This window comes from Camponotus vicinus, unplaced genomic scaffold (assembly GCF_025532165.1).
Source record: "Camponotus vicinus isolate PSW18456_S1 unplaced genomic scaffold, iyCamVici1.0 SCAF_8, whole genome shotgun sequence".
Classification (NCBI taxonomy): Eukaryota; Metazoa; Arthropoda; class Insecta; order Hymenoptera; family Formicidae; genus Camponotus; species Camponotus vicinus.
In genome coordinates, this window is record NW_028141980.1 from 15,681,541 (window position 1) to 15,696,901 (window position 15,361).

The 15,361-nt window shown below is 33.9% G+C and overlaps 2 protein-coding genes and 1 long non-coding RNA gene across 5 annotated transcripts in view; 2 read left to right on the forward strand and 1 right to left on the reverse strand.

Annotated features, from left to right (window-relative positions):
- Positions 1 to 15,361, forward strand: part of Vn (membrane-bound neuregulin protein vein) — a 325,672-nt gene that overhangs the window by 286,509 nt on the left and 23,802 nt on the right. The window contains exon 7 of one of the 2 annotated variants that reach the window (XM_083107515.1): positions 1,271 to 1,329. In XM_083107515.1, coding sequence (XP_082963641.1) covers positions 1,271 to 1,329 — 59 coding nt within the window. Of the gene's footprint in view, positions 1 to 1,270; positions 4,027 to 15,361 lie in introns of those variants that run through there. The other variant, XM_083107514.1, reaches the window with a different exon arrangement.
- Positions 1 to 15,361, reverse strand: part of Mad2 (mitotic arrest deficient 2) — a 75,614-nt gene that overhangs the window by 35,004 nt on the left and 25,249 nt on the right. The gene's annotated exons all lie outside the window — the stretch shown is intronic.
- On the forward strand, positions 4,487 to 5,537 carry LOC145976444 (uncharacterized). The gene is made up of 3 exons (XR_014440239.1): positions 4,487 to 4,574; positions 4,659 to 4,889; positions 4,974 to 5,537. It is a non-coding gene; the product is annotated as an uncharacterized LOC145976444 (long non-coding RNA).

Here is a 15,361-nt window from a genome sequence, read left to right on the forward strand (position 1 = left end):
CGCAGACAGGTGACTTTAAATTAGATTAACTCCTATAAAAGTTAGTCCGCACCTTTCTCGAAAGAATTGATGCGAATAAAGTTTTACGTATTTAATTTTTTACCAGAGTTCGACAACAGCATCAAACAACGAATCACGACGAAATTAATGCAATAGCTGCTTACGAGGGAAAAAAATGAGGAAAAGACTCGCACGTCAAAGGAAAAATGGAAAGAAGACGCTTGGAAAGGAACGGTAGAGGGAACGATATAGAGACGTGCTATAATTTATTTATCCGAGCATATCGAGCGAGACTCGGGGCTCTTAATCTCGCGGTAGCTTGGAACTCTCTCGTCGCGGTTAGTTAACCGTGGCCTATAAATAGCCACGACGACGACATAACATTATTTTTCCAAAGAAACGACGCATCGGGGTCTGTCTCTTCTCGAAATCCCCACGGTTATTCCGTCGCCTTCGGCCGCGTCCCTCCCTCCCTCCCTCTCCCCCTGCGACGCTTTTGCAGTCCATCGTACGAAAGACGTCGTCGCGCGGATTCTGATGCGACGCATACATTTAGTTAAATTAAGAAACTGTGCGTCTTCTCGCACACGCATCCGAGAAAAATCCCGAGACAGGCCAATAAATTTCGTCGCGGCGACGACGCAGTCTGGTCAGGACGGTGTCCCATTTTAAGTATTAACGTAGATAGTAATAATTAGATAAAAATAAGAATAATTAAGAGATATTGTATAGCTAAATGTATATTTCAATTTTGCCGCCAATTAAAACTAAACCTAATTAAAGATATAATCTGCTCCACGTACTTATATCTTGAAAATCGACTTATATCTTTGATTAATTATATATATTTCTCATAATTTTAATAATATCTTCTTTTTGTAAAAATGTATTTAATTTTATTTAATATAAAAATAAGATTTAATTGTATTAAATATCTAATTTTATTTAAGATTAATGATAAAAGAAAATAATGTGAATATATTAAAATGAGAGGAAAACATTGAGGAAGTTAGATGAAGAATTTCCATCAATGATTATATTTTTATCTACAGATAGATAAATAATAATTAATTAGAAAATTGAAAATATTCTTGTTTTTTCGAAAAAGCGTAATTCTATCATTTCTATAATAAAATAATAATTAGAAATTTTCTCTCTTCAATATCTGTATTATTTAAGTCTTATAATAAAACCTTAACACAATTATGTAAAATCTGATAATATTGCGTAAGTCGATTCTCCGCTAATCGATTTGAATTTTTTGTTACAGATGCGCGGAGGGTTTCACGGGTCTACGGTGCGAGACGAAGGACGTCATCAGCACCGGAAGTGTGTATAACCCGCGTATGCTGCCCTTTTCCTGCAAGCTGGGACTCTCTACCTCGTACTACTGCTAGCGATAATCGCGCGGGGCCCTTTAAACACATGAGTAGACCCTTTTTTTTACCCTTACGGTGTACTTGGAACCCACGAGATAGAGTCGTGAGAGGGCCAACGCGCGACCAAAGAGGGGAGGGAAAATCATGCGAATGAAGAAAATTAGATGGAAATAGAGAGAGACACAAAGACAGAAGAAACGATGACGGACGAGGCGTTTAGGCGAGAAATCGAGGAGAGAAAGAGAGAACAAGAAAGTTAGAAATGACGAATTTCGGTTCCGTCGATCTCGGGCATTAGGACAGGTCCTACGTATTCCTTATACGGGAACAGGTTCCAAAATAGTTCGGACCGGGCATTCGTACCTTCTTTAATAACTAATGTTACTTTTACATCTTTTCCTTCTTCTTCCTTTTACATTTGTCACTTTTCTTCTACCTTTTATCTTATTACCTTCTTCCTTGTTCTTCCTCTTGTATATTTTTTTCCATTCCTTTTTGCTTTATTATTCCTGCCATTTCTTGTTTTTCTTCTTCTTTTTTTTCGAGCGTTATTATCAGTACTTTCCTTCTAGAAAATGTCACTACGCGACGTGCTCGCGCTTCTGCGTAAAGTTCTCCGGCAGGAAAAAGGGAGAATGGAAATAATAGAAAGAATGGACGAGAGATCATGAATATGAAAATGAGCGTGTGAAAGGGGACAAGGCGGGAAAAAAGGGAAAAGAGACCATGTCGAGCTCTCGACTCTCTCGATGCTCCTTTCGGTCGTATAATCGGGAAGAGCTTTCGAGCTCTATTGCGGATTCGAACGGCAAATGCTTGACCTCGAGAACGACGACGTGGAAGCGTGGCCGGAGAGGCGCGCACTCGTGTGTGTCGCACACTTCTCCGGGATCTCCGCGAACAGGAGAACAATACCAAAGAGCCCAGGGTCTCGATTAAGGACGACGAGCGCGACTACGACGGCGTATTGTCACCTGAAGATGATCGGGATGACGCGAAGGATCCTCGCTTCTCCTCCTCTCGATTTTTCTTTTAACGTCATGATCAACATATATCGAGCAAATATTGAATCGATTTTTAGTAAGATTGCGCCATGGAATAACGAGGAAAAAAGGTTAAAGAAAAAGTGACACAAAATTCTTGACTTCGCGTACAAGAAACATCTTAATTGATGAAATTTTATTTTGATCAATACAGAGACAAGTCTCTTCCGATTTAGTTAGAGCAAAGAGTATGAGACATGAAATATTAATATCATGTTTCCTTGGATTCTGCTAAAACAATCCCTATAAGCCGAAAATAGTTTCTGTGAATAAAACTTACGGTCTGCTAAACAATCTATCTTTTTCTTTGATTTTTCTTTTCTAGCAAGTTTATTGTTTCATGGCTCGGTTTTATTGAAATCGTGGAACGTAGGGCTAAGAAAACTTGGCAGCCGCGGCATGTTCGTTGCTATTGAAAGGCTAGAATGTAAAAAGGAATAATGCGAGCGTTGAATGGAAATCTACTTTTACGTTTTCCATTTTACTTCGAAAGGAACAAAGACGGAAATAATTTCGGTATATTTCTGTTCGGAAAAATGCATAAAAATGTCCAGAAAAACAATTATTCAGAGAACACGCTAATTAATGAAATCTTAATGACAAAATCTGAAATTTTGATACAGTAAATCACTACGAAAATCAATTGTTTTTTATGATCGTATAAATCATTGATATGAAATAATTGATTTCGAATTATGAATAATAATTTAAAATGTGTTAAACGTAAGAGACATGACAGCCATTGTAGCAGTATTTTAAATAGAAAAATCAATTTTTCACCAGAAACTAGCAATTTTCAATCATGCTGTTGCAGCAATATTTTCAAAATTTTCAGAATCAATCGTTTGTCATTGCGTGTATAAAGAAATGACGCGAAAGGAGGAGAAGGAAATTGGCCAGTCAGCGATCGAGTCACGGGGAAGAGACCATGAGGCAAAAACAATTTAATGTAAAATACGGTAGTTTAACGCACTAGATTAGCTAAAAAGCAGAGATGTAGGATAGATAAAAGAGAGAACGAGAAAGAAAGGGCGAGAAAATAACGAAGGGAGGAAACCACGAGAGCGATGGTGAATCCTCATCTCGATGAGACGGGAGACGCGGAGTCGATCGAGAGGTTTTTGACAAGAATAACAATCCGACCTCAAAAATATTCTCCATCCTTAAAATACGCGATACGTGGAGAAGCATTTATGAAATATCCATAATTATCCATTTTTATTTCCATTTTAATTAAAAATTTGTGAAAAAGAGAAGGAGGCAACATTAAAAATATCATGGAAAGAGACGGATATTTTATGGAATCGAGTCGGATAAACTTTCGAAAAGAATTGTATCTAGAGACGAATAATGATCTCAAAATAATGATTTCATCAAAAATCTCGACGATGACGACTTCCGTGCGCGAGCAAAAATGGTGAGCACATGGGAAGGGAGCGAGCGATGCACGCTATGCTCCAGCAGTCTCGGGACCCTATATATATATATTTATGTTTTATATATTATATTATATATTATATATATAAATATGTGTATAAACATTTTTAATTTATTTATTTAATTCATTAATTTTATTGATTTACGATTAAACGTCATCTCCACTTCAGCAACCGCCTGTGTTTTTAATTTTTTGTTGACCTTTCTGCACCAACACGCTCTTTCGTTTGCGTTGCTTCACATATGACAGCTGAAATACGAGAAGAGTGTTCAAAATCTTTCGCCTCTAATACACTCATAATACAATCTTGAAAGAGTTGAATCTGAAGAAAGAAGTCGTATCGCTTATTTGCTTCCATAAAAGAGAATTAAAGAATTAAAAAACTTTCATTTATTGAAAATTACAGATCTTTTTCTTTTCATATTTCGTACACATCTCGAATTTTACACTCTTATATTAAAATATATATGTCACAGTTTGTTCACTTTACCATATTTTTGATAAAAAAATAATGACAAAGAAAAGAATAGCATCTGTAAATAAAGAATAAGGAGAGGGAAAGATACAAATGTCTAAAATAATATAATGGTTCATATAGTCATTTGCCATTTTTCTTTTTCAGAAGTTTCGACTAAATAAATATTTCATGCTCCATCTTTTCATATATTAATGGCGAAAGCTTTGTCACGCTCTTCCGTTGCTTTCTTCAAGCAGGTAGGTGCACTTTTTTTAGTTTGCTTTTTATTACAATCTAATTTACATATTATTATTTAAACAATAATTTTTATATTATTTCAGTTTCTTTTTTAATCCAAATGATTCGTTAAATCATTGCCAATCTGGAAATTTTGAACGATATATAACCAGAATGATCGATTTTCTCTAACCAGCTTGTTTCCCGATGTTAAAAGTGCGCTTACACGGTATCGTTTTAATTATATAACAAGTTTTCTCTTTGACGTCTGTAAATCTCGTCACAGTTGGAACGCGCAACGAGAATTAATTACAGGCATATTACGAACACTAAAGGTTGTATTCGAATGAAAATTATATAAATGAGAATGAGGCAAAAAATCGTAGCAGAAAATAAATATTTTCTACTGTTTTTTGCAGAAGATGTTCATGAAAGTTTCATATTAATCGCATTCGTTATAAGCTCACATAAAATTTCCGATGCGGAAAAATATTTTCGGGCAAACACAAAATAAGATGGAATTTTTCAAGGAAACACGAGAAAAATTTACTCGAAAAAAACAACTCGTTGGTTCTTTCAGCATCTTATTGCATTCCGACAAGTCGTTTTAGGACAAGTCATTCCTCTTGCCGAGAAAATAGCTCTTCAAGCAATTTCTTGCGGAAAATCGGGAAACGACTTGTAAATAACGCAAACGGAAGGGGACGACATAAATTTCGACATCGTCAAAGGATAATCATAGGAGGGTGAAAATTGATAGAGGCAGAGATACGAAGAGGAAAATGTTGTGTGCATTTATTCATGTTCAGTTGGCGATAAAGTAAAACGGAAGCTCAATTCGTAAAAGCAAAGTATAGAAAATAAAACAAGACCTGTATAGTGAACTACTACGTATAATGAAGATACATGCTTGAAGATATTAGAGAGAAAAATATAGTTTATCATTAAAGAAGAAAAAAATTGACAAAATTATTTTAACGCAATTTAGGTACAAGAACTGTATGGCTAAAAAAATTAATAGACTTAAATTTCTTAGCGTAATTTTTTAACCAATTTTAAATCGAGGAATATAGATTTTAAATAGCATTTTATTTCCAATTATTTACAATTCAAAGATACTTTCATAAATTGTTATGCTCTATATAAAGAATTTTAATTTCCTAAGATATCCTATATATATATATATATATATATATATATATATATATATATATATATATATATATGTGTGTAATTAGTTAATTGCGCGCGACCAATTTTGATAAGAGTAAAATTCCTTCGATATCAATTCCGCCAGTTAATTAAATGAATTTCGTTTCATATCATTTCATTACAAAAAAAGAGATCAAAAAGGGGAAAAGATAGCGACAAATAGGTTGGATGGGAAATAATCGTGGACGCGAATACACGAATATTCACTCTCGATCCTGGTATGTATTTCATGGGCTCGCATTCTATCGTAAAAAAAGTCTCTCTCTTTCTCTTTCTTTCTCTCTCTCTCTGTTTAGTCCATAAAGTTCGAACTGCCACTACTACAATCCTCGTAAACGCTTCTCTTAATCGAACTTCGTGCTCTGAAAGCAACTTTCTTCTATAAGGAAGAGACGGGAGGACTGAGAAGGATCGAGGATGTGTTATCGAGGGAAACTTACCGAAAATGCGGACTTGCCCTACCCTAAACTTTGCTTACGCGCATTTGGTTCGAATAGTTTTGATTATCAGCCATGAGACGACAGAAAGTTCTCGGACGTGTCGCGCTATCGGACATCCTTCAGTGGGCCAACCGCGTAAAACTATTATTAAAAATTCACAATACGACAGATAAATTAGACAAAACATCCCTCGCAATAAATTAGCGCAAGTAAACGAAAAATTATTATTGAAATATACGACAGAACAAGATAATTAGCATATAAAACAAAATTTAATAAAATAGCGAAACGAAAAAAATTACGATATAATATACATATATATCTAGAAAGAATGTAATAAAAAATTTAAACTATAAGAGAAAGTCTTTAATATTAAATTCATTTTCATTAAATGTTTAAATTAATATTTAATAGCGCATGCATGTAAAAATGTAGTCCATTTTAAAATGAAATTTTCTAAAAACATTAAAAGCACATTACATATATGTATAAATTATTAAAAGCATAAATCATATAATAGTAATATTTTCAAAAACTTTGAGTAATAATGCAAAATATACGGAAGAAGAAAATAAGTAAAATAGAAAACAAAGATAAGCTAAAAGTTTAAATATAAATTTAATAATTAAAATGTACAGGGTATTACATTTTGAAATATAAAATAATTAATAAAAAAATTTGAATACAAAAAACTAAACCAAATATAAACATGGATAGAACAGATAAGTTCCGAGGGTATTGTAAAGATAGAAAGCAAAATATCGTGACGTCATTAGTCTCTCTGAATCGAAGATAATGATAAAAAATTAAAAACAATAACTCGACAATGTCAGCCTGAGAAGGAAATTTCCTGAGAAAGAAATCTCAGGAATATTCGAAGAAAAGCTCTTTTTTGTCAAGGAGCGTACTGTTAGTTTTATGCGGACGAATCCGTCGTCTGCTTCCTCATTCTTTGCTCTTCGTACGTCCGGCTAAAGTATTTTTATTATATATCTTTGGACACCCTCGACGGTGATACCTTTTGTGCGCCACCGATTTTTATGAAACATACACAATGACGTCCGCCGCGGGAAGGAATAAAATGTATGAATACCGCGAACGATACATGCGCCATATTAAAGCTCTCTGACGTGACAAGAAAAAGTTTCCTGTATGTCGCGTAGAGTGTCCTTCTCAATCGTAACAATGAATTTCATCAAACTAATTTGAATTTTAAAGAGATATATATGATCAATTGGCTATGAGAAAGAGAAATGATGAAACTGCAATGATCGACACAATGCAAATAGCAGCAAAAAATCAAGTAGGGATGATTATTGATGAGCATAAAAAATTATCGGGTTTTCAATCAACAGTCTTCAAATGGCAAGAGATAATTCGAAATGCGTTTCAATGAGTACTTAAAATATCAATACTAACGGATTTCACAGAAAAGCACGATAAAAGAGGATAATAATTAATTGTCTCAATAATTATCGAGAAATGTGATTAATCATGTCGGCGAATAACGTTTGACAAAACGGTAAAAAAAAGAAGCATGATTGTATTTAATCGGCGATAAGCAAAATTTTCGCATAATTGAGAAATCCATTTAAATTCGCGCGTTTAAATATTAAAAACAAAGTATTTTGGCGATAGACGATTTTACATTCATCTCCGTATAACGAAAATAATTTGATTAGTTAAAAATTTAATAAAAACTATATTCATTAAAAAATTAAAAACTAGCACTAAAAATACTGAATTTGAATATATATATATATATATATATTGGTGGACGGAAGTTGGACGTCAAGTTAGACGGTAATATCGAAGAGCAAATAGTGAATAAATTATTATTCGGAATACATTTAAATTTGAAAATATATAAAATATATAAAAATATTTTTAATGATATATAAATTTCTCTTTTCTAATAAGTATAATAAAGGTTAAATTTGTCTTGAATAATATAATTTAAAATGCAACTTTATATTGTCATTTAACTACGTATTTAATTTTTAAAATTTTGGGGCTTTATTTTTTAAATATGTACTTATAATTTGTATTGTAAATAGAATAAGAAATGTTATATAAACATTAATAAATAATATAAATAAATGTTTTGATATATATATATATATATATCAAAACATTTCTCTTCGATATTACCGTCTAGCTTGACGTCCAACTTCCGTCCACCACAGAATCTTGATATATGAATGTTCTAGTACGAGCGTATCTTTCGGTATGTTCAACTAATTGACAGCAAGCACATTCAAAACATACTAAACTGAACTCGCTTTTTGACAGATTAATTCTTAAAAAAACCTACACTATCTCGGGTCATACTGGCATAATGTCGTACATATTAATCGAAATTCTAGTATAAAAATATATTAAGTAGAAATTTATTTTAAAAATACCATTTATAAGAATGTGTAAATAAAAAAAATATGAAAATTATTTGATTTTAAGAACATTTCCATTAAAATTATGTAGTTTTAAATAAGTACATTACATAAAAAAAATGTCTAAATGTAAAATTTTATCATACATTCACAGTAAATTTCTAATCAATTAATATCTTAATAATAATATTATTACATTTATTTGACATATATGAAAATCAATATTTAATAGATGTTACATTTAATTAACATCCATTGGAATAGATATTTAACGCTATGCTTTATGTGTGAGTAATAATCTGGTACAATCTATTATAATATATAACTATTTTAATCACTAATAATAAATTACGGCCCATCGCCGATAAAAATTTTATCATACAACGATAAAATACATATCTTATAAAATTATATAACATAGAAATCTGAATCGACGTTTATAATTCAATTTAATTAACATCATATTTAATTAATATTACTACCTCAGTGGAGTTAATTAATTATTCTCAAGTCGTGTATGTTGAGAATCGCGGCAAAGAAAAGAAATAATAAACAAAGTGGAACAGAATAACGTGCATGAATAACCAATTGGAATGAACTAGTTGGGATGCCAGCTGGCGGCCAACGACTAGAAGATTACGAAAATCTGGCTGCGAGGCGAAAAACTAAGTTCGTCTTTATTGGAAACATGAGTGGCGGAAGTCTTTCTCTCTTACGATACTGCCACGTGTCCTCCTGTTTAAATCGAATTTTAGATATTCCGGCTGCACGCCTTCTTGTCGATCCAATGTTCTTCGATATCGCTCGAAGCGCGAATACGATTGGAAATCTCAATATTTGCGAGTACTTAACGTATGAAACTTGAAAATTTTACTAGCTAATATTGTGCGTTTTCTTTCGGTCTCGATTTCACCCTTTACCCTTATGCTGGCTGTGCAAAATTCACGAGAAGAGTTTCGTTCTCGAGAACTCGAAGTCTCAAAGACATTATCGTTTATCAAACAACGATCGAAAATATTTTGATACGAGAATATAAATGCACGTATTTGTTATAATTACGTATATATTATATAATTTGATATTACAAAATTATAAAGCAGACTTTATTCGTTTTTATAGATTCTGTATTTTGAGATATTCTTACAAACTTTTGGTTTCATGTGTACTCGATAATTATTAATTGAACTTCGAAAACTTGCCAAATCTTGATAAATAGAGAGAACGATTGTTTATTAAGGAATAATGTATATTTGGGACAAAATCTCTCATCATCCTGATTACGTTTAATTAACATACAAGTGAAACGTCAACGCAGAAATACTCGGGATAAAACGCAACATACAGAGGAATTACAACATTTGAGGCTGTTAATTATTCGTTTGTTGCTAATTCGGAGTGGTCGCCTGCGCGCATCGATTGAGGCGACAATAACGACGATTATAGCTGCAATTTATCGAGATAGAAAGTATTCATCCGGTTGACCAACAGCGAATACAGATTTCAAACAGTTGGATTTAACGGCAATATTTATGATTCGCTCACGGCGATAATAAGTGCGCGTAAACATTTAACATGACAGAATCATCGGCGCCCGGCGAACGGTTGATTTTCGATCAAACGACGCGCTGTCGCAAGCGAAAACAATGCACACCGGTGGGAATTCGATCACATGGGGATGTCGATTTCCGCGAGCGAATAATCCGACAGGTTTGTTCCTTCTTTTCTACATGTGTGTGACAGCTATAATAATACAACCACTACCACTAGTATCAGTGGCATTACGTAAAAGCAGGAACGACAAAACGGTCGAAAACAACAATTCGATATCCGATTTAAAGTAACGTTTAATGTCCGTAGCTACTTTATCGTTCAATGAGATCAGCAGTCTGGGAAAATCAATCGTTTACTTATTGAGAAGACCTTAATAGAGGTCTCTTTCAAATAGGAGTTTTTCGTTCTATTGCTCTTGTCTAGTGTTTATTAAAACGACGAAAAACTATACACTGAGAATACTGAGCTATTTTCTAAAAGCTTTTATTATTAGTACGCGAATTTTTATATACAAAACAATAATTCTTAGAGGGATTCTGTTAAATAATTTTTTAATTAAAATTAATTATTTAGCAAACAATACACAAAATCATACGCTTAACATAATCGGAAATATAATAATTTTTTACCTTACAATAATAAAAATAGTCAATGTCGCGGAGAGAAGAAGCAGAATTTTATTTTAACATGATTTATCGACAATTGTGTCCAATATTCCATCTTAGATTATAAATGACGTTAATCCACCTCGTAGCATAGAGTACGAAATTTTACGCATTTCGCACACGCAATCGATATCCGGGTCGCGTCATACGACATTCCATCAATGACATTCCATCAATCTGGAATCGGAGGGAACGATGAATGCCGGGCGGCGTCAGCGACTCTTCGGGCTCGTCGGCCCCGAAGGGGCGAGCCCGTCCGGTATTGTTAATCGTCACGAGCGAATAATCTGGTCCGCGTTTGTACGCGCATTAGCCCGGCTCGTATGCATACTGAAATCACGAACGGAAACGACTAGACGGCCTGCATAAATACGCGAGGACGTCGCGTTGGACTAATCAATTTCGTCGAATCACAGAGAATTTTCAATGTTCGAGCTCACCCCCGTGTCCCTTGCTACCTTGCTATGTGTGTCTGCGACGCGACACGGGACTGAAGAGCACGAGAGAGGGGTGGGGGAAGCGAAGAGGGGTGGGAAAGGGTGGTGAAGAGGGGAAGATTGGAGGGAGTTTTATTGTTCGACTAATTCGGCAAAAGAGAATTGATTGCTAGTCCTCGTTGGCTCTGTCGTCCATTGCGATACATACACGAACATACCGTGTTAGCTGCGTCCCCCCCTTCCACCGTTCCCTTTGTCGATAATCGAAATTTAACGGTATCCGTTGGTCAGCGAATCGCCCATTAAGGGACAAAAAAAAACACCGGACACATATCGAAACACGAGTGCATTTACTCGTTTCCAGAGTTAACGAGAACGAAGAGGTCGCAAGATATATAATAAATATGTCAATGTATAATATATGCATAATTGAAATCTCTTGGTATAAAAAAATTAAGCGTTTTATTCCTTAGAAAATTTATTATATTTTCTTTAAAAAAGCAATGTGCAATCGAGAAAATTATAAAAGACTACCTCAGAATATCATGATATAAATGAAAACATTTACGAGTAAACAAAGGATATAGAATATATTTTTCTTTCTATTATTTTAAATAAATGTTTATTTTAAACATATTACGACATAAAACAATAGATAGTGTATTCAGAAAAGTAACTTTTTATCGAACATTATCATTTTTTTTTTTTTTTGATACATATTCTTCCAATTTAAGTCAACTTTACAATTAAATGATGAAGTGATAGCAATTTTCAAATTTTGTACAGGAAAGAGAAATTACAGCTCTGCGAAAATCATAATATAATACTTAAACATAAATATTCAAATAATTCGCGCAAACTTTACCAGGAACTTCATTTTATTCGCCCCTTTGGCGTATAATTTATTATTCATTACGCTTTAAGCAATTAGATCGCGCTAAGCAACTGCTTAACAGATATACGAGAAAACGCAAGCGGAGAACGTAGAAAATTTAATTTAAGGGAGCACAAATGGTATATGTACTGTCGCATGGTAATAATGCATTAACGGCAGAAAATTACGAAATTTGTGCTTAATTTTATCATATACTCTTTTTAATTATAATTAAGCAATCACGTCTCAAATTGACGTCATAGAAACTGGTAGCATAAAATATAATCCATACATTCTTCGTTCTCTTAATTTATTTCCAGAATATGTGTGTGTGTGTGTGTGTGTGTGTGTGTGTGTGTGTGTGTGTGTGTATGTGGATTATTATCTAAACTACTAGCTAAGTTAACGGAATATCTCGAAATGAATCATTTGTCTCAATGAGGTAAACCCCTCGCATTCCGCAATCAAAGTAGATCTTTACTTCGAGATTCCTTTTGACACTTTCCACCCTCATCGTAGAAGCAATCAACTACGCGTTAAAGATACCACAACTTCCTCAAAAATAGCTTCGTCTTTAAACAAAGATCTCTATGTATTGTACTTTGATTTATTTAACAAGCTAACAATAAGTAGCACGCAACGTAGAATGTATCTCCATATATAAAGTCTCTAAAAAATTCAAACTAGATAAGAATGAGAATCTATTGCTGAAATATAGATTTAATTTTTTTATAATTATTTTTAAAAATTAGAGAACGCGTTTAATATTTTATTGCAATAAAAAGAAGAGTGATAATATTCTGTAAATTAGATCTTTTTTATTAGGTTCATAAATTTTCTTCAAATTGAGTAGAAAAGCAGACTTTCTTACTTTGTTTGACTTTTAAGGCTTAATTGATTAGAATTTTAATTTTTAATATTAAACAATCCTCTAATTAAAATTCGAATTAAATTTTTATTAAAAAAAAATGAAATAAAATTCTATAAAGAGAACAAAATTCAATAAATCTCTCAAGGAATGAGTTTTTCTTTTTCGCGAACACCCAGTATATACATGTACGTGTTCCTCATCGCGTGTAGGCTTGAGTCTCATTCTACGATCATCCATCTTTCTCGAGTCTACTCAAGAAACGGACGATGAAGGGTGGAAGAGGAGGGTGGCACTTTTGCACAGGAAGAGGGTGAAAGAAGAAAGTGCGTGCTTCGGATTTCGTGAGACGATTTCGTCCGCCCCGACGATCTTCATTACGCCTTAATTAGCGTCGAAATGATTCCAGGCAAAAACAGTTTCATACGCAGCAACATATCAACGACATGTCTCTCATTCATTAAGACTCGTCGCATTAATCACATAATCACCTGTCGTCTCTATCGGTTCCATTGTACGATCTTCCGTCGTATTCGCTGTCAAATTAGGTACTTGATGCAGGTCCGAGTAACAAATCGCTGGATGATTTGTCTCGATCGACACGTCAAGCGTTCACCGAGAACGATAGACGAGGATGCCAAGAACCGGTGCCAACAAACGGCTGGTCTAGACTCTTAAACTTTCTCATCACCTTAATGGCGTACTTCCCTTTCTCGTCATACTTTGTTTAATTTTAGAGTCCTCGAACTTTTTGATTTTCGAATTTCACGGCACAACCAGAGAGACTCTGAGAGATATTATAATTTCCCGACATCTCTCCAGCGACTCCAGGGATCGGTGAAATTTGTGAGATTTAAATAGGAACTATATGATACAAGGACGGAATTCTGAATATCGCTAATTTTTTTAACTCGACGATTAATCCGAGAGTTAATTGGAGGGAGATAAATTTTCTCCAATTTAAAAACATATAAATGCTTTTTTTTGCAGCTTACTTTGTGCAAAAAAAAACGTGTGCAAGCTGCGTGTGTATGATACATGTAAATTTAATAATCACATCGCTATGCTAAAGCGCGGACGATGATCGGATTAAAACATTAAGCGAGCTTCGTTTCACCGCGTTTACATATTTCTCCCCGTATTTCATAAAAAACGAGGTAAAAAAACATTCCTGACCTAATATTAAAGGGAGGATCGTGTTTATTCGTCCCGTATTTTATAAATTTCACGTCACACGAGCGCGTGATTGCATGAAAAATTCAAAATTATTTTCGTCGCGCCAAAGTTCTCACATTCAAATCATAAGTGATTTGTAATCAAAGCAATCGCGACACGTTTTCCATACATTTTTCATACGTCGCTCAACTTGAACGGCCACGTTTACTATTCGGGTTCACCAGAATTTTTTAAATCGATGAAAGCCTCTCCACAATGAAAACTACATGACAAAGACTATTCAACGTGGTGCTTCGCAATATATCCGGTGCAGATAATAACTCGTCTAATGAAAGCGTTACACGCCACACGTAACAACGCATGCGATACCACCCATAGAGATTGCATCGGATCCGAGTTTCTATCTGTAATTCCGCTCGCGCAAGCGCAAGACGGATCGTTAAAAATTAAAAACATGTAAATAATTATATCCATAAAGCACATTTGTCGAGATAATGTCGCGATCTTGGCGAGAGATAATGAGAAAGATACGAAAAAAGAGAGTGCCACAAAACTAGTTAGGTCAAGTGAGGTAGTTGACATTTACATATACAATAAATGAATAACACAATAAGTCAATAATTTCCCGAGGAAAAAAAATATTTACACACACATTACAAAGCAAATAATATAAATATTAAAAAATGCAATGCAACGTGTTATAAAAAAAATTACAAATATCTTTGTTTAACAACCATTAAACCACATTTAAAGCTTTATTTTGAATCGAAGCATTATTGTTCATAATTCGCTTGGACGGATTTATATCTGATTTTTTATTATCCTATTATTTTAATAATATTGTCAGCTCTAGTTATGAAACAGTTTTATGCGATATAATACAAGCAATTTTAGGAAAAATCATACAAGTGTGATTTTCTGACTGAGCTCGGAGGGAACAAAATTCTGTATCTAAAAGATACTGTTTTTTTTACATTATTAAAAAATCCAGTTACAGGATACATTTACATCGGTTCTCCTATTCTCAAGAAAATCTTGTTGATGGCAAAACAATCGCTCAGCAGGAGATGTGAGAGATGACATGAGAGTGATGTGTGTCCGCGATGCTTTTTAGGACATCGCAGGAAAACACGCGAACAGCTTTTTGATTCTGTTTTGTCGCACCTGACGCTGTACATTAATAGCGAAAAGATC